Source organism: Tympanuchus pallidicinctus, unplaced genomic scaffold, assembly GCF_026119805.1.
Source record: "Tympanuchus pallidicinctus isolate F22 unplaced genomic scaffold, pur_lepc_1.0 scaffold32, whole genome shotgun sequence".
In the NCBI taxonomy this organism is placed as follows: domain Eukaryota; kingdom Metazoa; phylum Chordata; class Aves; order Galliformes; family Phasianidae; genus Tympanuchus; species Tympanuchus pallidicinctus.
In genome coordinates, this window is record NW_026294750.1 from 422285 (window position 1) to 444644 (window position 22360).

The following is a 22360-nucleotide window of genomic DNA, read 5'->3' on the forward strand; positions in this document are numbered from 1 at the left end:
GCACCATCCTTATTTACCCTCCTGCTTCTCAACCAAACTTAGCCCGGGATTCACAAAGCCCGCTACGTCACCGCCCGGGGCCGGGCCCAGCCGCTCCCCGCCCCTCAGCGCCGCCGTCCCTCTACTCAATCGTGAGCCACTCAGAAGCACCCCCTAGCGGCTGCGCAAAGCTCGTAAGCTCCGCCAGAGCTTCCTCTACCACGGCGCTAGCTACGCAAACAGCGTCCGCTTGAGCTCCGGCAGCGCCGTCACGCCCGGGACGGCGCCGCGCTCCGCTACACCCGCGCCGCTACGGAATTGGCGTAGGCGGCGGTGGTGAATGGGGAGCGAAGCGAGGGGCGGAGCGAGCACGCTGTGTGGCGCGCTCTCTGGCCAATAGCGAGGCGGGGCGGGGCGCGGCGGGCGGCCAATGGGCGGGGAGAGGGCGTGGCCGGCGGCGTTGGGGTGTCTCACGCTGGTGACAGCTCGCGCGTGCGATGATGGCGGTAAATAAAGGGAGCGGGGGGGGGGGGGGTGACCCCCTGCGGGGCGTGTGGGAGGGGTCCTCAGCCTGCATCCACCTGGGGGGTGGGGGGGATCGCGGCCGAGCGGTCCCACGTTGGGGGGTGCATCTCTGGGGGGGGATACCTGTGAGGACGGGCAGGGCGCGCGGGGGGGTCCGGGGGCTGAGGGGAGGCTCCGGGCCGGGGGGGGCCGCGCCGCCGCCTTTGTGTGCGGGCGGGAGCCGCGAGCGGCCCCAACTTTCCCTTTGTTGCGGTGCGGGGCAGCGCGGCCGTCGTGAAGGGGGGAGCGGGGGGAGCGGCGGCGCTTCTGGCGGGAGGACGAAACCCCGGGAGCACCGGGCGGGCGGCGCTGCGATCCTCTCGGCCCTTCGCGTGACGCCGAGCCGCGGGGTCGCAAGGAGCCCGGGGAGTTCGGCTCCGGCCTGAGGGAGGCACCGCGCGGGGCCGGGCGGGACGCGAGCTCGAGGAGGAGCTGGCGGCGGTCAGACGGGTCGGTGCCGTTAAGGAGCCGGCGCTGCACGGCGGCGGATTCGTCGCTCCGATGAGGGGAGATCGCGGTGTTCGGGGCGCTCAGACACGGCGCTGCCAACGCTTGTTTTCCTCTCGTCCTTTTTCCCGTGGATATCGGAGGCTTCACGTGAGAAAGGGGCTCTGAAAGTGGCGGCGATCCGGGGCTGGCACGGCCTTCGCTGTTGCGCAAGTTCTGTTTGTCCCCATGGATGCGCTTGATTCGGCGACAGCCGCACACGCGGTGCTTTACGGAGCGTTGAAATCAGGGTTGAATTCAGCTGTTGCGCATCCAGAGATCGCTGCTGAAGAGTGAAAGGTCGTTGCGGAGGTGCAGCGGCTCCGTCACGCACTGCGACGGAGAGAGCGGGCTGAGCGCCGCGTGCTGCGGGTCGGAGCGGCGCTGCTGTGAGCCAAAGCACCGCGCTGTGAGCGGCTGCTGTGCGGCTGCACCGCGCTGTCAGTGAAGGAATGCTGCTGGGGAAACCGAGTCCCGCTCGGCTCGGGCCGGCCCTGCGCTGCTCGCGGTGTGGAAGTGCGGAGCGCGGCTTCCTGCTCGCACCTCGGCGTCGTCTCTCATTTGGGGTTCACTTGCTTGTAGTTCTTCCCTGTGCACATCTGAGAGTTCACTGTTTCCTTCCTTGCTAAGATGCACTTAGCTGCTAATTGCTTTCTTTAAATGATTGCTCAGTTCTCGGCATTTAGACGAGCTGCACTTGTACACCAGTACTTTGGTGGTGGCAAAAGCAGTCTGTGTTACAGAATCCATCTTTCAAGATCTTATTTTAATCAGCCTCAGGGTTTCCTTTGGTAGTGTTGTGTCCGACCCCCTCCCTTCACCTCTCTCCTCTTCCCCCACTCTCCCCTTTGATATCCATTTCCACACTGAAATTTCTTAGCACTTCTGCTGGGACTCACAAAGTGAAGCGTAGCTGTGTGCTCACCATCAGAGGAGTTAACTGGTAGATTCAGGTGAGTTGGGAAATGGAGTTGATTGAAAATTCAGCTTCTCTCTTACAAGACACACGTGTGAGTTCTTTCACATGCGTGTTTGGTTTGAGGAAGTATGTGAAGGTTTCTGAAGCTGTCCTCAGTTCTGAGTCAAAGCAGAACTCAAGGCTTCTGCTTTCAAGTTGCTCGTTGGGAAGGAACAGAGATGCTGAGATCGGTGGTTTGAAAACCTCACCTGTTTTGCCATACAGCGATTGAGATGGAATGGGAGAAAAAGGTAATGTATGAGTTCCATAGGAACAGCCAGCTTTGAGCTGCACTGCTTTATGTGCTGTGAAGGACATAGCTGACTGCTGAGAGTTCTGTATGAGAATTCTCACTGTTGGACGAGTGTGAAACTTCTGCTGCAGCATCGCTGTGGTTCTCACCTCGAGCGTTCCATCAAGGCTTTGGGTTGGGGTTCTGTGGACTGTTGGTTTTTTTTTCCCCACTGTGGGGAGTGAAACCTCCAGAGCTGCTGTTGTGTCAGCAGCGTGTTGTTAATTGCTGTGTGTGTGAACTCTCCACCTTCCCTGAGCACTTCAGCACAACGAGCTGAGCTGTGCTGGGCAGCAGGAACCCCCACCTCTCTCTTCAGTGCAAGACCTTCCTCGTTAGCACGAAGCCCTTGATGAACAATTGTTCTGGAGCACATGAGCTGCACTAAGCAATTTCAACGTATATATATTATTTAAATCAGAAATCAGTGTATTCCTAACATTCAGTGCATAAACCAGAACGTGCTGCGTGTTTCTTCCTGCTCGTGCGCCCTGCTGCTGCTGCTCTCCACTTCTGAGATCAAAGATGGCTCTGGTGATGCTGCGGAGCTGCACGCAGCTTTGCCACCACTGAGTTATGGCCCCAGCATGCAGGCAGCAGCACAAACAGCCCCTTCACCAAGGGCTGAGGGAGAGGAGGCAGAAACCCACGCGTAGTTCTGTGAATGTCATCGAGAAGTAATTCCTCCGTGGTCTGAGCAAGTTTGTGGAGCGCCTGCAGCGAGTGATTCCTATCGCAGTACTGGGCACAATGCAGACTGAAGTGCTCTTTATTGCGCTGTTTTCCGCTGCTTTTGAAGGCTCTCCCCCTCCCCCCCCATACTGTTGCAAAGTGATTTAGTACCATAGGTAGAAACAAAGAGAACTTGGCTGCTTTGTGCTAAATGTTGTTAATTAGCTGACAGTAATGAGCTGACGTTAACTATTACACCTCCAGTGCATGACAAAGATGGGTTTGAGATCTCTGAGGAAGTGCCAGCAATCTTGTTACGGAGCACCTTGGGTGGAAGCCGTGCTTCAGAAGGAAGCTCGCAAGGCAAGGTCCAGCAGTCGGGCTGCTCAAATATCACACCGTCCTTTTCAGAACCTCCCCGAGAAAGCAGCACAACGCGGGCAGCTGGTTGTGTCTCAGTCTCTTCCTCCCGCAGCGCACGCCTGCCCTCGTCCCTCTGCTTTGCTCTGTGGTTCAGCCGTGTTCAGGTGAAGAAGAGCACTGAAATGTATGGAAGCGAGGGCTCAAAGCTGGGACGAGTGCATCTGGAATGTATCTCGTGTAACACGTTGGTCGTGACAAATGTGTGGTCACAAGAGGAGATGTGTTTTCAGTGTTTTCTAATTGAAATGCAAAAGGCCGCTTTAAGTAAGGAGAAAAAGCACATTTTCAGACACAGGAATTTCTACAGACCACTGCTAAATAACAGCCCCATCTCGGTCTTCAAAGGTTTTATTTATTACAGTACACCTCAGTGTGGAGCATATATCACAAAACCTTTGACACCCCAGCCTCTAACCAAGTGTACTGGAAAAGAAGCTTTCTTTTTTTTGCTCTGTGTGAGCCCAGTGGTGGATTTGAAAGAATCAATTTAATGGAGAAAAGCTCCAGTTCATTGATGCTCTTTTCAGTCTTTTCAGTCAAACCATAGAAGATCAAGCCAAGAGTTATGGGCCGCAGCTGCATTCTTCCATTGAGACCTTCTATAGGACATCAGCTGAGCTGATGAAGAAATGGTGACCACAGCTATGTGCCCTTATTCACTCTGAAATGCAAATCCGTCCCCTTGATTGAGAAGCATTGCCTTGTAACCATATTTTCCCACTCGCTTTCAGTGGGCGGCTTGGATTTGGTTAAGAAATACTGTCCTGTAATTACATTCTGTCTCTCTCTCATGCTATGAAAAGCCTCTGAAGAGAATTTGAGGATTTGGTGAGGAAGAGGGATCTTTGCAGCCAGTCTTGGTGGGCGTGCAGATGGAGCAGTGCGTGGCTTTTAGCTGGAAATACTGACAGGGTATCTTAAGAAGGGCAGTCAGTGCTGGTTTGTGTTTCTGCACCGCTGCTGCTTTGATCCCCCGTTTCCTGGAAGAGAGCAGTGGCTCTGAGCTGGGCTCCATTCAGATGATGCACGTTAGGTGTGCTTTCCTTTTATTCCAATTGCAAAACTGTACACTGGATGAAATCCTTTCATTCTTGTGGTGGGGCCGGCTCCTCTCCTGGTGCTGAAGCTAACTTCTCCATCTCGCTTCAGAATGTCACCTAATGTTGCACATTCAGTGCATTCCGGCTGAATAACAAGTGCCTTGTATGCAGAGAATCACGCAGATGTGTGGCTGACTTCTAACAGAAGCATTATCTGCAGAAATATTGAACTGTAGGCCATCAGAACAAGTGATTTGTTCATACATTGCACTTCAGCTTTGGTGTGAATGCTTCTTCCCCCCCTCTGTGTGCAGATCTGTGTAACTGTCACGTGAGGGCCTTGTGGCTTTTTTGGCTAATTAGGGGTTTGCTTTTATATTCACTGTGTGGTTTTTGTTGCGTGGCTCTGCAGTTGGCAGTGGGTGGTGGATTTTCTGGGTGGCAGTTCCAAGCACGGATCGGAGCAGCCCATGCGGGTGGATGCACGGCTGTGCAGGTGTGTGCTGGAGATGGGAAGCCGCAGCTCCTGATGAAGGGATGGTGGCTGGCTTGGGACGAGGGGCCTGATGATGAATAGCGAATCTTGGATGGTCTGCTCCTGAAAGAAAAAGAAAAGCTCATCACCTGGTGGGGACAGATTGGTGTCTGGCTTTGGGCAGGGAACGCAGGGCGCTCTGCTGTCTGTAAGCTCAACATCCAAGTGCAGCACTGCACTCTCGCAGGAGTGACGCCTTCAGCTTTTCCTCCCAGTGACCTTCATTAGTACTTACCGGGTCACTTCCCTTTGCTTTCTCAGGGAAACTTTTTCCCTCCTCACTGCCCCTTCCCCCGCTTGTGTCTTGGAAACACAGAAGGCAAAAGCGCCGCATGCACCGATGCGCCGAGCTGTCACCTGTGCCAATTAAATGGAAGTCATCACTAAATATCAGTCCAGGTGCACGGGAAGGCTGCTGCTGGCCTTCCGTGCTGCGTGGGGAGCGGGAGGAGGCCTGGTGGTGTGGCCCTGCACAGGTAGCACGGCTCACCACTGCTGCCCTGCTTTGTTGGTGTGCAGGGAAGCTGCTGGCTCACGGCACAGAGCTCTTGGGTGCTGCATGTGCAACGTTCTGTGTACAGATAAGCCCCACTTAACTACGTGCTCGCTGTGTTCAGCAGAGAGGAGCCGAAGCTCGTTGCTGCATGGAGCGCTTCATTTCCAGGCTCTGTAGCATCGCCGTGCCTTCTGCAGCTTGAGCAGTGTGCTGGGAACAAAAGCGCCGTGCTGAGCACAAAGAGCAGCTCGCTCTGGATAGCTGCTTCTCCCCGAGGAGAACAAAGTTTGGGGATTTTTGTGTTTTTTTTTCTTTCCGTACGCGCTCGCACACAAACATGGAAAAAATGTGTTTTAATTGGGGTGTGGGGGGGTTTATTCTAGGCTTAAAGCAGTATGAATTATTTCAGGGGAAAAAAATCCACACAGAACCCTGCTGTTCTTTTAAAAAAGAAAAACCACCCAAAGAAATCAAACCAGCCAACTGTTTGTGTGCAGGGGTTGGGAGAAAGAGCCCTCAGCCTGGGTTTAATGATGTTTAATCATTCTTTCGAAAATACAAAGGAGGTACTAAAAGCTGTTCAGCTAAGCTTTAGAGAACTAATAGCTATAACTCAGATTCAGAAGTGATTTAGTTCCAGAGGTAAGTCTATAATCCTACCAGCCATGAGTTAATCTGTCATCAGACTAAGGCTGGAAGCAAATCTATTTAACTAAGAATAGTTAATTCACCTGAATGTGCGCCACGATGAGGACCCTTCTCCAGCCACGAATTCGTTGTTGACAGGGATGACGACAGCTGCTGTTTGTCAAAGGCAGACAGAAAAATATCATTTGGATTTTGTGGTGTGGAGTCTCTGAGCATTTCTGGTTCCTTTCGGATGCTGGAGAAATGAGCGAGTCCCCGAATGTGAGGGCTGGTCTCCTGGGTATTGGAAGGTTGGAAGGTTGCAGGAGCAGCTTTTTGAGGTGGTGATGTCCAAACCAAATCCACCTCTCCCTCTTTCCTTTTCTTCTTGTCCTTTCGTTGTTTCACCTCAAAACAAATTGATATGATGACCTCTGACCTCAGAGTAAGATAATTTACAAAGGTAACAGATGCTGGCGAATTGGGCCTCAGCTGATCTTAAATTCTGTGAGAAGGCTGTCAGTCTAAGAGTTTGCAAATCAGGTTCCCTCGTTCTGCCGTGGGAGAACAGCAGTGCTGCTCCTCAGAATTGCCTCCCATAGGCAGCGCCTTCAGCCGGAGCAAGACTCGCAGCACACGGATGAGGCGCAATCCCATTAGGAAGGGGCACGAGAAGCTGGAAACCTTTCGTTATTTTGGTCTTGTTTTAACCTCTGTTCTTCAGATGTCTCCAACTGGAGCCTCGCAAAACGTGGCTGTGGAACGCTGCGCTTCTATTTAATGCTCTTTGCCTATTCATTAGGGCCGTGGAGATAATAAGCACAGCCTGCTGGGGCCGTCTTGTTCTTTATTGCTTCGGTAGATGGCACTGACATGCTCGTTTGAGTGATTGCTTTCTGTGTTGTATCAGCTGCGATGTTGTTTTAGATTAGTTAATAGTCTGTCCAAGATTTTGCCGAGATGAATATGAATTGGAATGGGGGAAGAACAGCAGAGGACTACCCATAACTTACAAGTGTTCACTGCCCGCTCTAATCCGTCTTTGTGTCCATCACAAAGAGATTCTCGCAGACTGTTAGCCTGCTTCTGAATGCCAGGGCCGCTCAGCTGAGCTCTGCTGCAGCTCTTGCTGCGGAGCCAAGAGAATTCTCTGATGTGCTGGGGCTGTGAAACTTCATCTCATACCTCTGACACAGCGCTTGGGTCTGCTTTGCTTTGTTGGAACTGGGTGTATTTTGCTACCAACAGCTGTCAGGTTTTGTGACAGACTGGGGAACGGAGCAAGATGCACAGGTCAGAATGCAGCCTGTTCTGACCTTGTTAATAAAGCTCTTCGCCAGCAGTGGGAAATTGATTTTGCTGATACTGTTGTGAAGGCAGGCAGAATGTGGGGAGAATTTTCCCTATAGAAGGTTGAATGCAGTTCTGAAGTATTTCAAAAGTATGAAGTCTGAACTATTGCTGTCAGCCTCAACTCTGAATGTATTGCTTACATCAGAGCGGGACCAGTGTGATTTACACTGAGTATGACAAACGGTGTAAGAATATGGTATGAAAAACAGTGTATTAGGATTATGGTCCAAAGAAATAATGGCTTCTGCATCCTGAAAGCAAACAAAATGAAAGAGAGCAGCTTTTTTGGCTGCATCATAGCAGGCTGTAATGAAAGGGAGTTCTGAGGTGGGGAAAGCGAGCGCGGGAGAGAATGGCTGTTCATCTGTCTCCGGTGCTCCTGCTTTGTTAGGCCATGCTGAAAGGTATCGGTGCTTGCTTTGCTTACCTTGGACTTTTCAGGCATGCAGTTGTAACATTCCTTGTCCGCCTGTGTGCAGGTCCTGCCCTGTGGATACAGAAGCACGTGCTCTGCCCGTCCGAGCAGCGTCACCGCGCGCCCGTCCTTGCTGAGCTGGTCAGTGGTAAGTGGAAGGCAGCAGGAGGTGCCAGCTCCAGGTTTGGGGTGGTGGGGTGTCAGAACTGAAGTCTGGATGGCCAAATACTGAAAATCGGCGTAGCTTTCACTTGGCATCAGTGCTGCTGATTTTACATCAGTCACAGCTCTGTTTTGTTTCTTTTCCCCAGTTTTGACTTTTACTGCTTTTTACAGGAGTGATGTTCAGGGACAAACATGTACTAAACTTTAGACTGCTCTGCCGTGCTGCTCTGATGTTGTCAGCAATTAAGGCAATGGAATTAACTGTAAATTCATGGATTCCATGGAACTGGTTGCTTGGCTCATAAAGTGAGGTTATTATTCGATGCTGGGCAGCTAGCATCTACCTTCAGAGTGTTCTAATGCAAAGCATTTTTTCACGTTTTATTCTGGAAATTCAACCTATGTGTCTTTGCTGCAGTTGCTTTGGGCTCACACAGATGTAACATGCAGTGGAACTGCTGGGCTGCCTCTTGGCCTTGTTGACTGTTTCACTAAGAGTAGAGGAAATATTGTGAATGGTTTTAATGCGGAACGCCTCTGTTATACGGTACATCCATCTCATGTTTCCCAGCTTATGAACACTTCAAAAAGCCAAACCAGAAGTAAAACCTGTGCAAAGAAAAGGGAAAGGAGGGATTTTATGTGCTTCAGTAAACAAAGAAACATAGACTTCCAGAAAGCCACAAACCAAGAAGTGTATAGCATTTTGAGAATGCTCTTTAACATCCACAGGCATTGTATAGAAAGTTCCCAGACTTTCACAGAGCTGTAGGATGTGTATTTTTTCTTCTTATTTAGTTTAAGGTGACTGTAAAAAATAAATAGCTATCTTAAACCCGAGTTCAAAAGGTGATCCTACCAAGGAAAGCAGTATGGGTGCTGGGGGCATTCCCTGAGATTTTAGTCACTTATTTTTGTTCATCTCTTGCACTTGGACATGAAGCAGTGCAAGTTTAGCTTAATAAGGACGTTTATATTTCATCTTTTCATATATTCTTTTAAATGTTCATCTTTTAAATTTTAAAAGCTTTCACACCAACTTGTCTTAGCTGGGGAATTTCAGTAGCAGTGCAGATTGGCTGGTTCATAAGGAGGACTCTAAAATGCTTTGGGAACTGAAGCAATTAGTCTTCTCTTTGCCTTCTTGTGATAATTTTCGAACTATAAATTGCCAGTTATGTTCCTAGTGAATGCTAAACTGTATTTAGTTGAAGGGAGTCTTCATTAGGAAGGAATGTAGATAGAAGGTGTGCAGCTTTAAACTCTTAGCCTGCATACAGTGTGAATTACTGCTCTTTGAGGACACAGCATGCAGTCTTTTGTTTTAGTTACAAATTTCTTCTAGGAAAAGAGAGGGAGTTTTGCTAGCTGATATTTGTCAGCCAGCCTTCCTGGTGAAGGCAGTTCATACTGCAGCAGTGCTCTGTGTGTTCAGCAGCTCACTGAGCACAGCAGAACGTGGCAGCAAAGGAGTCAGGCTCTTGTGTCTGCGCAGGGCATTGCCTTGGTCAGGAGCAGGGCCTGGGGAGCACTGTTCTTGCTTTCACTCTCGGTCAGCACAGGCGTGTTAACAGAACGCTTCAGTTTACATGAGGCTGTAGGTTGAAGAATGTTGGTCATGCTTAAAATAATCTGGGAGATGTTAAAACTTTTCCTAAATTCCTCAAAATTCCAGAGTTTTTGGGAAAAGAGAATGCTTTCTCACCGCTGCTCCTTTCCTGGGGAAGCTTTCAGTGCTGAATGGAACTCAGCCTTAACGATTTCTGTGACGAGCTTGGTGGTGAGGTGAGCAGACAGCACCTGAAGGAGTTGTGTGTATTGTGCTGCTGTTGGTGCTGGGGTGACAAGGGGCCAGCACAGATGGCTGCTGCTGCTGGGCAGGCGCTGTGTCCGGTGTGCTGTGCTGCTCCTCATGTCTGTGCCTTGGAAGCTTTGAGATATGTGCATCTGCTTGCTGGTGCAAAATGTGAAGCACGTGGGTATCTTCAGGGCCGGTTATCCCCTGTAGTGAGGTGAGGATGACTGATTCCTGCATTACGGGCACACTGGAGCCCCAAGCCTTGGAAACATTAGGAGTGGAGTCGTGCAATGCGTCATGGAGACTGTGCTCCTCGTGCGCTTAACACCAGCTGTGGACCAAGGCCCACCAACCTGGGCTTCCCAAGGCCTGCAGAAATCACATTTACTCTCACTGGGGATGCCAGGGCAGGACATAGGATATCCACACACTCTGTAGTTCTGAGTGCAATGACTGAAGATCTTTGAAAACTGATTCCTGAGATTCTGGGTTGTAGCGTGCAAAAGATGAGACTGCTCGTGTCGCAGCTGGTCTGAGCCTCCCCTTGTCTGTCTGGCTCTAAGCTGTGCTTCATTCATGTATTCTCATTGCTTATCCTTCCTGTTCAAAGAAATGCTGTATACCTGATCCACATGTTCCTCGTGCTCTAGTTTTTTGTGTGTGTTTGTGTTAATTTGCGTGTAACTAACTTTAGTCTGTCATCTCAGCTGGAGGGAAGCACCCATTTTAGGATATGAAGCTGACAACTTTAAATAAAATGTGCTGAGTAATTGGGAAGAAGTTGGTAAAGCACCCTTTATTTTCAGTGGTACAGCTCTGCTCCTGATATCAGGGCCAGCATCATAAAACAGGAAGCATTACTTTTGGAGCAGCCCTCACACATGGGTGGCTGTTGCCAGCAGAGGAATGGGGCTGTCGTGAGCAGGAAATTTTTTCATCATCCGAGCAGCTCAGATTACATGTTTTCATTAGACATCTGGTTGGATAATTGGTTCCTCACAAGTGGGTAGGTTAAAATAATCAGAGCAGTGAAGTTTTGAGTAGTTGTGTGCAATTTTTAGCTACCCATTCTCCCTGCTATCTCCTTCTTTGCATTTGTGAGCTCTTGCAGCAGGCTCCAAGTTCTGCTCTAACGCTGTGTGTAGGAAGCTGTTTGCAGGCAGGGGTGACTGGAAGCTCCTTGCTTTTTGCACCCAAGGTTTTTAAACCAATTTGACAAAGTGCAGTGTATTTGCACAGGATACCGAGGTTTGATGGAAACCAGGAGCACCTCAGGATGCTGTGCCTGAAGTGTTTTAGGACAAAACGAGATTCACATGAAGGCAAACGTGTTGTACTGAATGTGGTACTTACACCCATGGGCTGGTGAGATGCTGCTGTGCTTCACTTTTGCCCTTCCCAGGAGAGGAATGAAGGAATTTAAGAATCACTGAGCCTGAGCTTCTCACCTGTCTTTGAGAGGTGACTTCCAGATTGCAGTGAAGGATTTGGTGTCGGTGTTCCAGACTTGTATTTATTCTGGATCCATTGGACAAATGGATGATGTGTCTGCTTTCCACAGCTGAGCACCTCACACCTTTCCTGACCCAAAACCTTTTTTGTTTCATGAGGGTTGATGTAGAGAAAGAAAGTAGTGAACGTCAACAGATCTGTACAGATGTCTTGAATCAGTTTCCAAATGTGTAACAGTGGTACAAAGGAACGTAATGAAGTCATGTGTTTTATCTTAACACTCCTTCAGTGTTAAAATTGGTTTTGCTGCATTTGATTATTAAAGTTCTGATGGGATCTTGCCTTAAGTTTTCCCAGGATTGAGCCACACAGGTAAAGAAGGCAGAGGCTGACTTTGTGCTTAAGGACTGGAAGTCATTTGCAAAGTGAGAATTTTTCAGGCTATCTCTAGAACATTCCTGGGAGGCTGGGAAGAGCTGCTTGGTTGTATGCAATCAAATTGTTCCTGCTGCCCTTTTTCTCCGTCCCATATTCGGGAAAGAAAAGGTTCAAGAAGGGGAGGAAAGGTCCACTAGATAGCTTTATTTAAAATTAGATAAATTTGATGGAAGAAATTGCAAAACCAAGATATAAACCCAATGTATTGTAACTACCAGGAGAAGATTTTGTGTTTGTTGTATCCAAGACCTTAAAATGCAGGGAGCTGATTCTCCATCACAAACCTGGTTACTCGTGCCTCATGCTAGAGGCTCCCAGCAGCCTCAGGATCATAGAATCCTAAAGTCATAGAATTGCTCAGGTTGGGAAAGACCTTAAAGATCCTTGAGTCCGGCCACGACCCAGCCGTACTGCCCTGTGAAATGTCTTCAGAGCCTCCAATATTCTCAGGCTTTCCCCCCACCTTGTGCAACAGCATGCAGGTTCTAACTCATCTTCCTGCTTTCCTCTAATCATAGCTTTTTAATTTCCCCTGCCAGTGTGTTGTCTTTATTCTCTCTGGTAGGTTGTGGCATGCAGTTTGTTTACCTACATAAAGCAGAGGAACAAATGCAGCCCTTAATTTGCCCTTAATTGACTGCGTGTGCCTTTCGCTGACTTACTCAGCGATCTGTTGGCATGTTGGCAAGGCTCACCCTTCAGACTGCCTGCTGCTAGCACGTGTTGCACAGCACCACAGAGCCAACTTCATTTATTTTTTTGCTTTCGTTGGAGGGGTCAAGAAAAGGGAATCAGGTAACAGGAGGAGGAAATCCTGAGCTGAGGAGCCTGGTGGAGGCTGAGCTCACACAGCAGCCAGGTGCACTCACTGCGAGCCCTGGGTGGATGCTGGGGCAGCTTTGGTGTTAAACCCACACTGACCAGAAACCAGAGATGTTCCCTGGGGGCTGTCCTAGGAGAGGGAGTTGAAAAGACGTGTAATGTAAGTCGTCTGCGCCGAGTCACACCGTGCATTTCCAGCCTGCGGGGAAGCCCTGTGTATGTGTGCTGTTTGCTCACAGGGCCGAGGTTTGCAAGGGAAGCATCCTTAGATGCCTAAAGAGAAGGAGGTGTGGAATATCGTGTGATAGGAGAGGTGTTTTTGTCCTGAGAGAGACTGAATTGAGGCACTGCAAAGCTGCTTTGTTAACTGAACAAAGTTGTTAAAATATCTGTCCTTTTCAAACAGACCTCAGTGGCCCACACAGGAAAAGCAAAAGCTGTTGACAAAAGGCTGTAATTCATACACCACAGCCTCCTTCATTGTTAAACATGGTTCTTTAATGCACTGTATCTGGTGTGTGATTGATTTCCTTGTAGCCTGTTACCCAGCTGAAACCAGCAGCATATCTGCCTTTTTGGTGGCTTTTTTCCCTTGGAAATTGAGAATAAACGCAGCACTCTTTGAAAATACTGAGTGCTGAGACCTTGCGGAGCTGCTGAGTGTCTGTGCTGGGCAGCTGCTTCCTCAGTCTCTAGAAAACAGCATTCAGAAAGCCCATCTTTTCTTTCCTGGTAGAAAAACTGGATATGCTGGTGAGACTCAAGGGTTAAATTCCCAACACTGTCGCATATGGCAGTGAGCAGAATCACAGATGTTGATGATACAACATAATTAGTATTCTTTTATGTAAATGAAGGCTGTCAATGTTACCATAGTGTCTATACTCTTTCAAGCTGGAATCTATGCGATGCCACTTGGTCTCTCCAAGCCTAGACAGGATTATTCCACAATTTTCTATCAGGACTTGAGCGGAAAAATAAAGAAGAGGGAAAGGAGGAAAGAAGGGGAGAGAAAGGTGAGAAGGAACGCCTCCAGTTTGGAAGGAGGAGACCAAAGCTGTGCTTTTGTTTACTGTAGGATTCTCAGAAGTGTCTTTGCAGGTCCTGGAATTTGTGAGAGAATGAACGCAGTCCAAGTGAGAGCTGCAGCCAGTCTTGGAGCTGCTTTGGGGGGACATTGGAGTGGTTCGGGCACTGCAGTCACTGCGTTGGGACTGATTCTGAAGTGGCCGCTTGTGCTTTAATCTGAAGTAGAGGAGAGTTGAAGAATAAAAGGCCTTTGTGGTACATCGTTTTATTTGTCTTTTTCTTTAACAGATTTCGTCTTTAGCAGCAGCATCACTGGAAAAAGACTGCAATTGAGGTAAATGTGCATCATTTTAGGTCCGCTAAAATAAGTTGTCTTAGCCTGGTCAGACAGATTTTCTATATACGTTTGCAGGCAATTGTTAAATATTTATTCCATGGCTTTCAGAAAGTGTGCTCTTTCCTTCGTTATATTAAACCCTGTTCCTCAGAAAGTGTTCTGTTTTTCTTAAACTAAGCATTCTCTCCACCAGATCTGACACCATCTGTGACATCTGTAACCACCTTGTGTTTGTTATTGCTGTCCCTCCTCTCAGTACTGTGCATATTGCAGTTCTGTAGCCACAGGGACATAAGCAAGCTAATTTAGTCTCTCTTGGATTATTACAACACATACTTTATTTTCCCAATCTTTTTTGCAAACTGCAGGTTTTTCCAATCTTTCTTTCCCATCTTATTCTGTTGCAGTTCATTCTTGAAAACCATTCATGACTTCATTTTGGTTTTGTTTGAAAAATCATCCAGAAATGAAATTTAATTCAGGAAAGATTCCCCCCACGCTGCTCTCCTCCCCCCTACTTTCACAAAGTCACCAAAGCAGCCAAAATTGAAGCCATCGCAGGAGATGCACGTTTTTGCTCCATGTTTTTGCTCAGATTTTTCCGCTGCCATATGTTGGGTCACCCACTACAAAAGGCTGACGACGAGGAGGCTACATGTGATCGGCAGATTTGTGGATGATCAGAAACTAAAACAGAAAAACGGAATTCCTGAGGGTCTCTTCCATGTGAAATTTCTTAACGTCTGCATGCTTGGGTTCCTAAGCGCGCTCGTGCTTGGACTTCCAGATAACTCTGTTCTCTGGGATAAACGTGTTCTCTGTAGCTGAGGGGATTAATTCTGTTCAAAGCAACCTTGCTGGCTTTCATAGTTTATGTGCATCACGAGAATATTCTCTCTCTAGGGCTTTGAAGCTGCGCTTCCTTAGGATGAAGACTTAAGTAGTAATTAAATTCTCGAAGAACCGCCAAGACTCCTTTGAATGAAATGGGGATGTTCCAGGCTCTGAGCATTGCGTTGCAGAGGAAGGAATGTTTCAACGGGACTCAGTGAGTACTGCGTGTCAGCGGCTGGGGCTGGGTGCTGCTGTGGTGCTGCGATCTGTCTGGGTTGTGTTGGGACGTCGGGCTGCACAAAGTGCCGTGGTGCTGCCAGCTGTGCTTTGCTGTTCTGCCTGTGCTCCTTGCACAGCCGAATCTCTCCTATAAAACACACGGGACAAGGACTGAAAGCTTTTTCACACTACAGTTATGATTGTAATACCCAGTTTGGAATTCTCTTCTGTTACAATATATTAATTTAGAGAATCAGCTTTTTTGTTTGTGTGTTCATCACACATGTACAGGTGCAGCCATTCCGTTAGGTTTACTGTAACAAGTTGTTACATATTTCATTTCTTCCCTGTGCTTTTTTTTTTTAAACATTAGAACATTTGGGGAAGTGAGAGGAAGTTGGAGACCTCAGGTAGAATGTAGAGCTGTGGGTTGCGTATAGATTTGTTCTGGTTATGGCAATTGTCTGATATTTTCATGGCTTCTGTGGAAAGCTGGAACCCTTGTCTGGTTCCTGATGACATGCATTCAAATTCCAAATTCATTTCATACGTATCAATTTCCAGAGGGCAGCTAAAGATCAAATGTATGTGTGGACTGAATTAATCTTTTTCTCTCTGGAAAAACCCCCACAGTTTGGGTAGGGCATGCTGGCTGTCTGGGCCATCCTTAGCACACAGTTAGACAGTTTGATTCTGTACGGTTTGTCAGTCCAGTATTTTTTGCTGGTAATGAAAACTGCATTTAAAGAAATTGTGCGTGAAAATAATGTAGTTGGCCGAAGGAAAACTGTGAGTGGAATAACACAACACCTGTATTTTTGTAGGTCTTTACATCTAGTACAAAAGAGATCATTTTAGATGTGTACTGGCTCAGAGGTTTTTTTATTTTTTATCTTTTTTTGCCTTACAAGGTCAAAGCAGCGAAGACTTTTGTAAGAGATGGATAGATGCAAACATGTTGGGCGGCTACGACTCGCCCAGGACCATTCTATCCTGAACCCACAGAAGTGGCACTGCGTGGACTGCCAGACAACTGAATCAATCTGGGCTTGTCTGAAATGCTCCCATGTAGCCTGTGGGAGGTACATGGAGGAGCATGCACTAAAACACTTTGAAGAAACCAGACATCCATTGGCAATGGAAGTGAACGATCTGTATGTATTTTGTTACCTTTGTGAAGATTATGTCTTGAATGATAACCCGGAGGGTGACTTGAAATTGCTGAGAAGTTCCCTGTCAGCGATTAAAAGTCAAAAACATGATCCATCAACGAGAAGCGGGAGGACGCTGCGATCCATGACTTTGGGAGAGGACGTGTGCAGCCATCAGAGGAGCCCTCAGGGACAATCTCAGATGCTTACAGCTCTCTGGCACAGGCGCCAGTCTTTGCTTGCCAAGGCACTGCGGACCTGGTTTGGTAAGAGCTCCAGAGGCCAGCTGAAGTTACAGCAAAAGAAGCAGATGGAGGAGTTGGAGAAGAAGAAGGAGGCGGCGAGGCGGCGACGGCAGGAGATGAAGAGACAGCTTCTGGAGGAGCTGGCAAACACTCCTCCGAGGAAGAGTGCGAGGCTGCTGTCGCACGTGCACAGAGAGAACTTGATTCCAAGGAAATTCAGGGAGGTGGCGACCGCTTCCCCTACCTCAAGGCAGATGCAGAGCAGCAGATTGAATCAGTTTTATTCCATCCGGCGTAAGCATCTGATGACTCCCGGGGTGACGGGTCTGAGGAACCTGGGAAACACATGTTACATGAACTCTATTCTGCAAGTGCTGAGTCACCTCCAGAAATTTAGAGAATGTTTTTTGACACTTGATCTCTGTGAAACGGAAGAACTCTTGGCCAAAACTGTGAACGGGAAGTCTAGGTTGCCTGGCAGATTGGCAAATGGATCTGCTGCTAACGAGTCAGGGAGGACTGACAAAGTGGGATCATACGGCACGCAGAGCTTGCCAGCTGGCTTAAATGGCAGCTCCTCAATAAGCAGGAGTTTAGAACTAATCCAACCCAAGGAACCGCGTTCAAAGCACATCTCCCTCTGTCACGAATTGCACACCCTCTTCAGAGTGATGTGGTCTGGCAAGTGGGCCCTTGTGTCCCCGTTTGCCATGCTGCACTCTGTGTGGAGTCTGATCCCGGCGTTCCGAGGTTACGATCAGCAGGACGCTCAGGAATTCCTATGCGAGCTGTTGGATAAAGTGCAGCAGGAGCTGGAGTCGGAAGGAGCAAAGCGCAGGATCCTCATCCCTTTCTCGCAGAGGAAGCTCACCAAGCAGGTCCTCAAGGTGGTGAACACCATTTTTCACGGGCAGTTGCTCAGTCAGGTACGCACCTGGTTTTGCACAGAAATCAGTTGGAGTGGTTAGCACCAAGAAGCAAAGGTTTTGTTTCTTCAGAAACCACCAAATACTGAGAGGAATTGATTGGGAGTGCCTCCTGAGAATGAAAACTGCTTAATTGCTGTGCAGGTTCTCAGGGTTCTGATGCTTTTCACATCTGTTGTTAATTTAGTGCCACTTGGGGATGACATCTGCTCTGGTATGGAAGTTCTGAGCTCTTAGTTTTAAATTTATTGTGTTTTTAAAGTATCTTTGTAATTTTTATCTCTTTGCTTTTGTTTCTGTGGCTACAAAGAATATGATGAAGGACAGAGGGCAGTCATCCTATGCTCTGAAGAAGAAGCTTTTCATGACAGTTTTTCTTTGCAGGCATTTGAATGTCATCTTGAGATACTGAGTGTGCTTAACATACACTTCTGCAGCAGATGATTGCACCCGCGCTGTCAAACTGCTTGATCTCTTATTCTTGTGCCATTGCCCTGTCTGAAACACATTGTGCCCACAAGGCTGACCCTCAAGCACAGTGTGTGTGAACATCCTCAGCTACTTTTGCTTTTCAGGAGAAATGAATGTGTGCATAACTTGATGCTCCAGGGCCTGCAGGGTCGGACCGCGAGGCGCCCTGTGTAGGTGTGATCTCATTAGTATTTGTGCAGTTTTCCTAGTGCCAGTCTTACTAAGCTTACCACTCACAAGAACTCATAAGTGCACATTAAATATTAAATAGAAAAGGTGTATTTTTCAAGTTAAAGCTTTTGGTTTTTTTAGGGAAAGAATGCTTGAAGTCATGCTTCATCTGAGTCATCTTTGCATTGCATGAAATTCTTGTGTGCTTCTTAACCAATCATTCTTTATTCAGCCCTGTCTCTTGGCTGGAGTTGTGTTGTGCCCAAGGTCAGTGTTTCTAGTTAACTGTGGGAAGATGTTCACAAATCATGTAATTTATCTGTTATTACTTACAGCGCTGTAAATAACTGGACAAGCTGTTTATTCAGCGTAACTTGTATACAGAGACTGGGTTTAATTTTAACCCCTCTAAGACTTCCTTCCTTATCCACAGTGGCTTGCAGTCACTGGTGCCTTCAGTGGATGGAGTTGGCCGGAGAGCCCGGGCCAGGCTGGAAGCTGACTTCCTGGTGGATGATTTCCATAAGAATGCAAAGTCTGAATCTGCTTTCTGGTTTCGTTACCTCTTCGTTTTCTCACTTGTTGCCTCTGAGTTTAATTGAGAACGTTTCTCCTGTTCTCACTAACAGTACCCCAGGATGATGTGAGAAAACGAGTGCTTTTGAAGTTTGTCTTTTTGCGCTTCAGTCATGAATAGTTTTTGCATGGTTAGCAGATGAAATGTGCAAGGAAAATAGAGAAACAGTGGGAGGAAGTGGCACGATTAATGCTAACGTTTACTGGTTGCAATTCCAAACTGCTTACTGCCAGCTGTGAGGAAACCTCATGCCTGTGTTACACCTGTAATGTTCTTCCTCTGAACACCATGCAGGTGAATATTGTCTCCATTTTTGGAGATCTGAGGGAAGTAGTTTAACTTACTTGCTCAGGATAGGTTTAGCTTTCAAACTGGAAGCAAGCAGCATTTCTCTTGACCGACTGAGTGTTTGTGTGTCTGTGGAAACACACTGCCTGCTGGGCACGATGGTGCTGTTGAGGTGTGAGTGTTAATGCCTGTCTGCAAGTGTCCGTGTGCATAACTTCATCTGTGTGTAAACGTTTTAATTCCCAGGTCACCTGTATAACATGCAACTACAAATCCAACACCGTTGAGCCCTTTTGGGATCTTTCCCTGGAGTTTCCTGAGCGCTATCACTCCATTGAGAAGGGGATTATCCCTGTTAACCAGGCAGAGTGCATGCTGACGGAAATGTTGGCCAAGTTCACAGAAACTGAAGCTCTGGAAGGGAGGATATATGCATGTGACCAATGCAACAGTAAGTCCAGAGCTGCTGCTGGCTTTGCCAGTTAGAAGCACTGTGTTTTCCAAGTGAGAGATTTCTATTGTGTTCTCAAGACAAATCGTACATGTTGTAACCAGTACATATATTGCTGTTCATGCTGTTTTGTATCTTCCTGCTGGTGGCTTCTGCTGCTCCTTCAGGAATCAGTTTGGAACCAAAAAGTCATTCTTCTGTTGTCTCTGCTACTAAGCAGTGCGATTTACCAAGGATTTAATACAGCTCTGCTTAGAGCTGCTCTCACTCTGTGTGTTGGAAGGAAGGCAACTGCAAGAGTTTGGATGCAGAAGAGTTGGACTTAAGGACAGAAAAGGGGCCATTATACTGTATGTTTTTCACATCTGTGTGGCAGGAAAGCTGTTGTAACAAGTTTTCTGTATGTCATCTGTTCCCTCATGTCCCTTAACCAGAAATCACAACTGTGGATTTCTCACATCTGCCACCAGGTTAGTTTTTCTATCTCTCTATTGGTGTTTGGACAAAAAGCAACGAACTGACATTATTATGGAAGGTTCAGGTTATTATATTGTCTGTTATTTGAATGCATGTATTTTGCTGCGCTCAGCTGGAAGATTATTTCTGCTTTCCTGCATAGGTCTGACTGCAAGATTACGGAATCACAGAATTGTAGGGGTTGGAAGGGACCTCCAGAGCTCATCGAGTCCAACCCCCCGCCAAAGCAGTTCCCTACACCAAGATCATTATATGAAAATAGTTTTACCCCTGTGTTTAATCATGTAGCTCAGCTACTCTGATAAGCTGGATTTGAAATTTTTGTGTGTAGGTATTTATGGCAAATATTCCTCCTCTTGTGTGGAAAATCCCAGTAATTCAACTTACATGGCAACTAAGCAGCTGAAGCAGCAAGCATTCATAGAAATCTTTTTGCTATCAGTGTGTGAATCTGCTCTTGAGCGTATTCCCAAAATGTTAGGACGTAACCATTCTCTTAGCTGTTCTGAAAGCCAAATACAGCTCAGATTCACAAGTAATGTTTGCAGAGTGTCAGCACGGACGAGTGCAGCTTTTACCTTAACTCAGTTTCCTGTGGTTCTTTCTGAACACCAGAGTTAAATGGCTGCAGAAATATTAACCAGCTAAAAAAAAAAGAAAAAAAAAAGGCAGAGGCAGACAGCCTGCATCTGAGTGCCAAAAACTACTGGGGGCACTGCCTGTCAGATGAGATAGAGGAGGAGCAACCATCTGTTCCAACCTGGTGCGGTGAGATGCAGAAGTCTAATTAGCAGGTACATTTCTTATTGGAAGCACTGACAGCCACCTGTCTTCCTCATGGTGCAGTCGTATGTTTGGTGTACTGGAAAAAGTGATCACTGGGAAGAGAAACCTTTCTTCCCTCTTCTGTTTCTGTTTAGCAGTTCCTTTTCCTTTGTGAGCAGTCAGAACTCCTGGAAGTCGAACCTTGCTGGAAGCATTTTTCCTCTGACTTGGATTAATATCTTGGAGCCATCTTGTGATGGCCTGGTAAATGGATCAAAGTAGTACTTTAAAGAATACAGTGTCAAGGGCTGTGATTTGAATGCTGGTAGTTCACCTGTTGAAATTGCTGCAGCCCTGGGTGCCATTGGCCTGGCTTCCCCTAAATGCTTTGGTGCACTTCTTAGAGCAACAAGTCAGCACAAACAGCTCAGGGTTTGATATCTGATTGTGTGATTATCAGCATCACAAGAGGAAAAAAAAAAAAGAAAAAAGCTTTAGATATTTTCAAGCATGGCTTCCATTAAAAATAACAATAATGACACCTTAACAATCTTTGCTGTGATTTTTTTTTCCCATAGGCAAACGACGAAAGTCTTCTCCCAAGCCTCTTGTTCTGAGTGAAGCTAAGAAGCAGTTGATGATCTACAGACTACCTCAGGTCCTCCGGCTGCACCTTAAACGATTCAGGTGAGTGGGGCAGTGCAGGGAGCTGCCAGGCACACAGCTGCTGTCTTGTGGGAGAGAAGAGGTCAGCGTGGCCTCTTAGCTTCCCTCACCTTCTGAGCAGTGTGTGCCTATAAATGTTTTACCCAGCCCAGCTGTGTGATGCACACTGAGTAACACCAGTGTTAAAAACTGATGTTTGTCACACGCTTTCATGCGGTGCAGTGTGTTGTGAATTGTGCTCAGCAAATCTGTCTGGTCTTGCAAACAGCTTGAAGCAGTGGCTGTGAGGCAGGTGAACTGATCTGCTGAGTGAAAGATGGGATGAGTTTTACTGCCTGTATCAGCTCTTTATCTGTTGAATTAAGACTTAAACACAGTTGAAAATACGAAGTTTCTAAAATGTTAGTGTAGGTAATTATGAGATGTGAGAGTTTTATATTTGTATAATTGTGCTTGACCTTTACATTAAGTGTTCTGTTTTCTTGAAATTGGCTGTTATAAATCTAAAGCATGCCTTCAGCTAATAAGCATCAGGGACAGAAGCAGTTTTATGCCAAAGATGACTGCAGTAGATGTTAAAGTGACAGCAGATGAAAAAGTTGTGGTGCCTACTTGAAGGAAAACTCCTCAGACTGTGCTGCAGTGCTCCTGAGTTCGTCTTCCATTCCTGCAGCCCTCTGCCACTGCCAAGAAAGATTCAGAGGCTTTGATGATGCTCTTGTGTTTGCAGGTGGTCTGAACGCAATCACCGTGAGAAGATTGGGGTCCATGTCCTCTTTGACCAGGTACTAAACATGGAACCTTACTGCTGCAGGGACTCTCTCTCCTCTCTTGACAAAGAGACCTTTGTCTATGACCTCTCCGCTGTGGTGATGCATCATGGTAAAGGGTTTGGCTCAGGACACTACACAGCATATTGCTACAACACAGAGGGAGGTGCGTGTGCCTTATTACAGGGAAACAAATGCAAGAAATCTGTGTTTTATTCCATAGATGTAGTGTATTGTAAAGCTTCATATCAAGGTTGTTTAGAAACAAGTTTCCTGACACTCAGTAGTTTTTTCCCAGCATGTATTACTGGTAGCACGTTGTCTTTTTTTTTTTTAATGGTGTGTGTGTAAAGAGCACAGATTGCTGCTCTTTGCTGTGCGGCGCTTTGGGATGCCTTTTATTGCTCACTGTTAACAGCATGAATGCTTCATTTTCTCACGGGATGTAACTCTGTGAAGCTAATCCAG

The 22360-nt window shown here is 47.3% G+C and overlaps 1 protein-coding gene across 4 annotated transcripts in view; it reads left to right on the plus strand.

Moving 5' to 3' along the window:
• Positions 1-414: 414 nt before the first annotated feature.
• USP49 (ubiquitin specific peptidase 49) overlaps positions 415-22360 on the plus strand; it is a 32154-nt gene continuing 10208 nt past the window's right edge. The window contains exons 1-8 of one of the 4 annotated variants that reach the window (XM_052697995.1): positions 415-485; positions 7905-7988; positions 13833-13878; positions 14785-14929; positions 15846-17256; positions 19010-19214; positions 21035-21143; positions 21853-22058. In XM_052697995.1, the coding sequence (XP_052553955.1) occupies positions 15874-17256; positions 19010-19214; positions 21035-21143; positions 21853-22058 (1903 nt within the window). In that variant the 5' untranslated portion in view covers positions 415-485; positions 7905-7988; positions 13833-13878; positions 14785-14929; positions 15846-15873. The remainder of the gene's footprint in view (positions 486-7904; positions 7989-13832; positions 13879-14784; positions 14930-15845; positions 17257-19009; positions 19215-21034; positions 21144-21852; positions 22059-22360) is intronic. The other 3 variants (XM_052697996.1, XM_052697998.1, XM_052697997.1) reach the window with 3 other exon arrangements.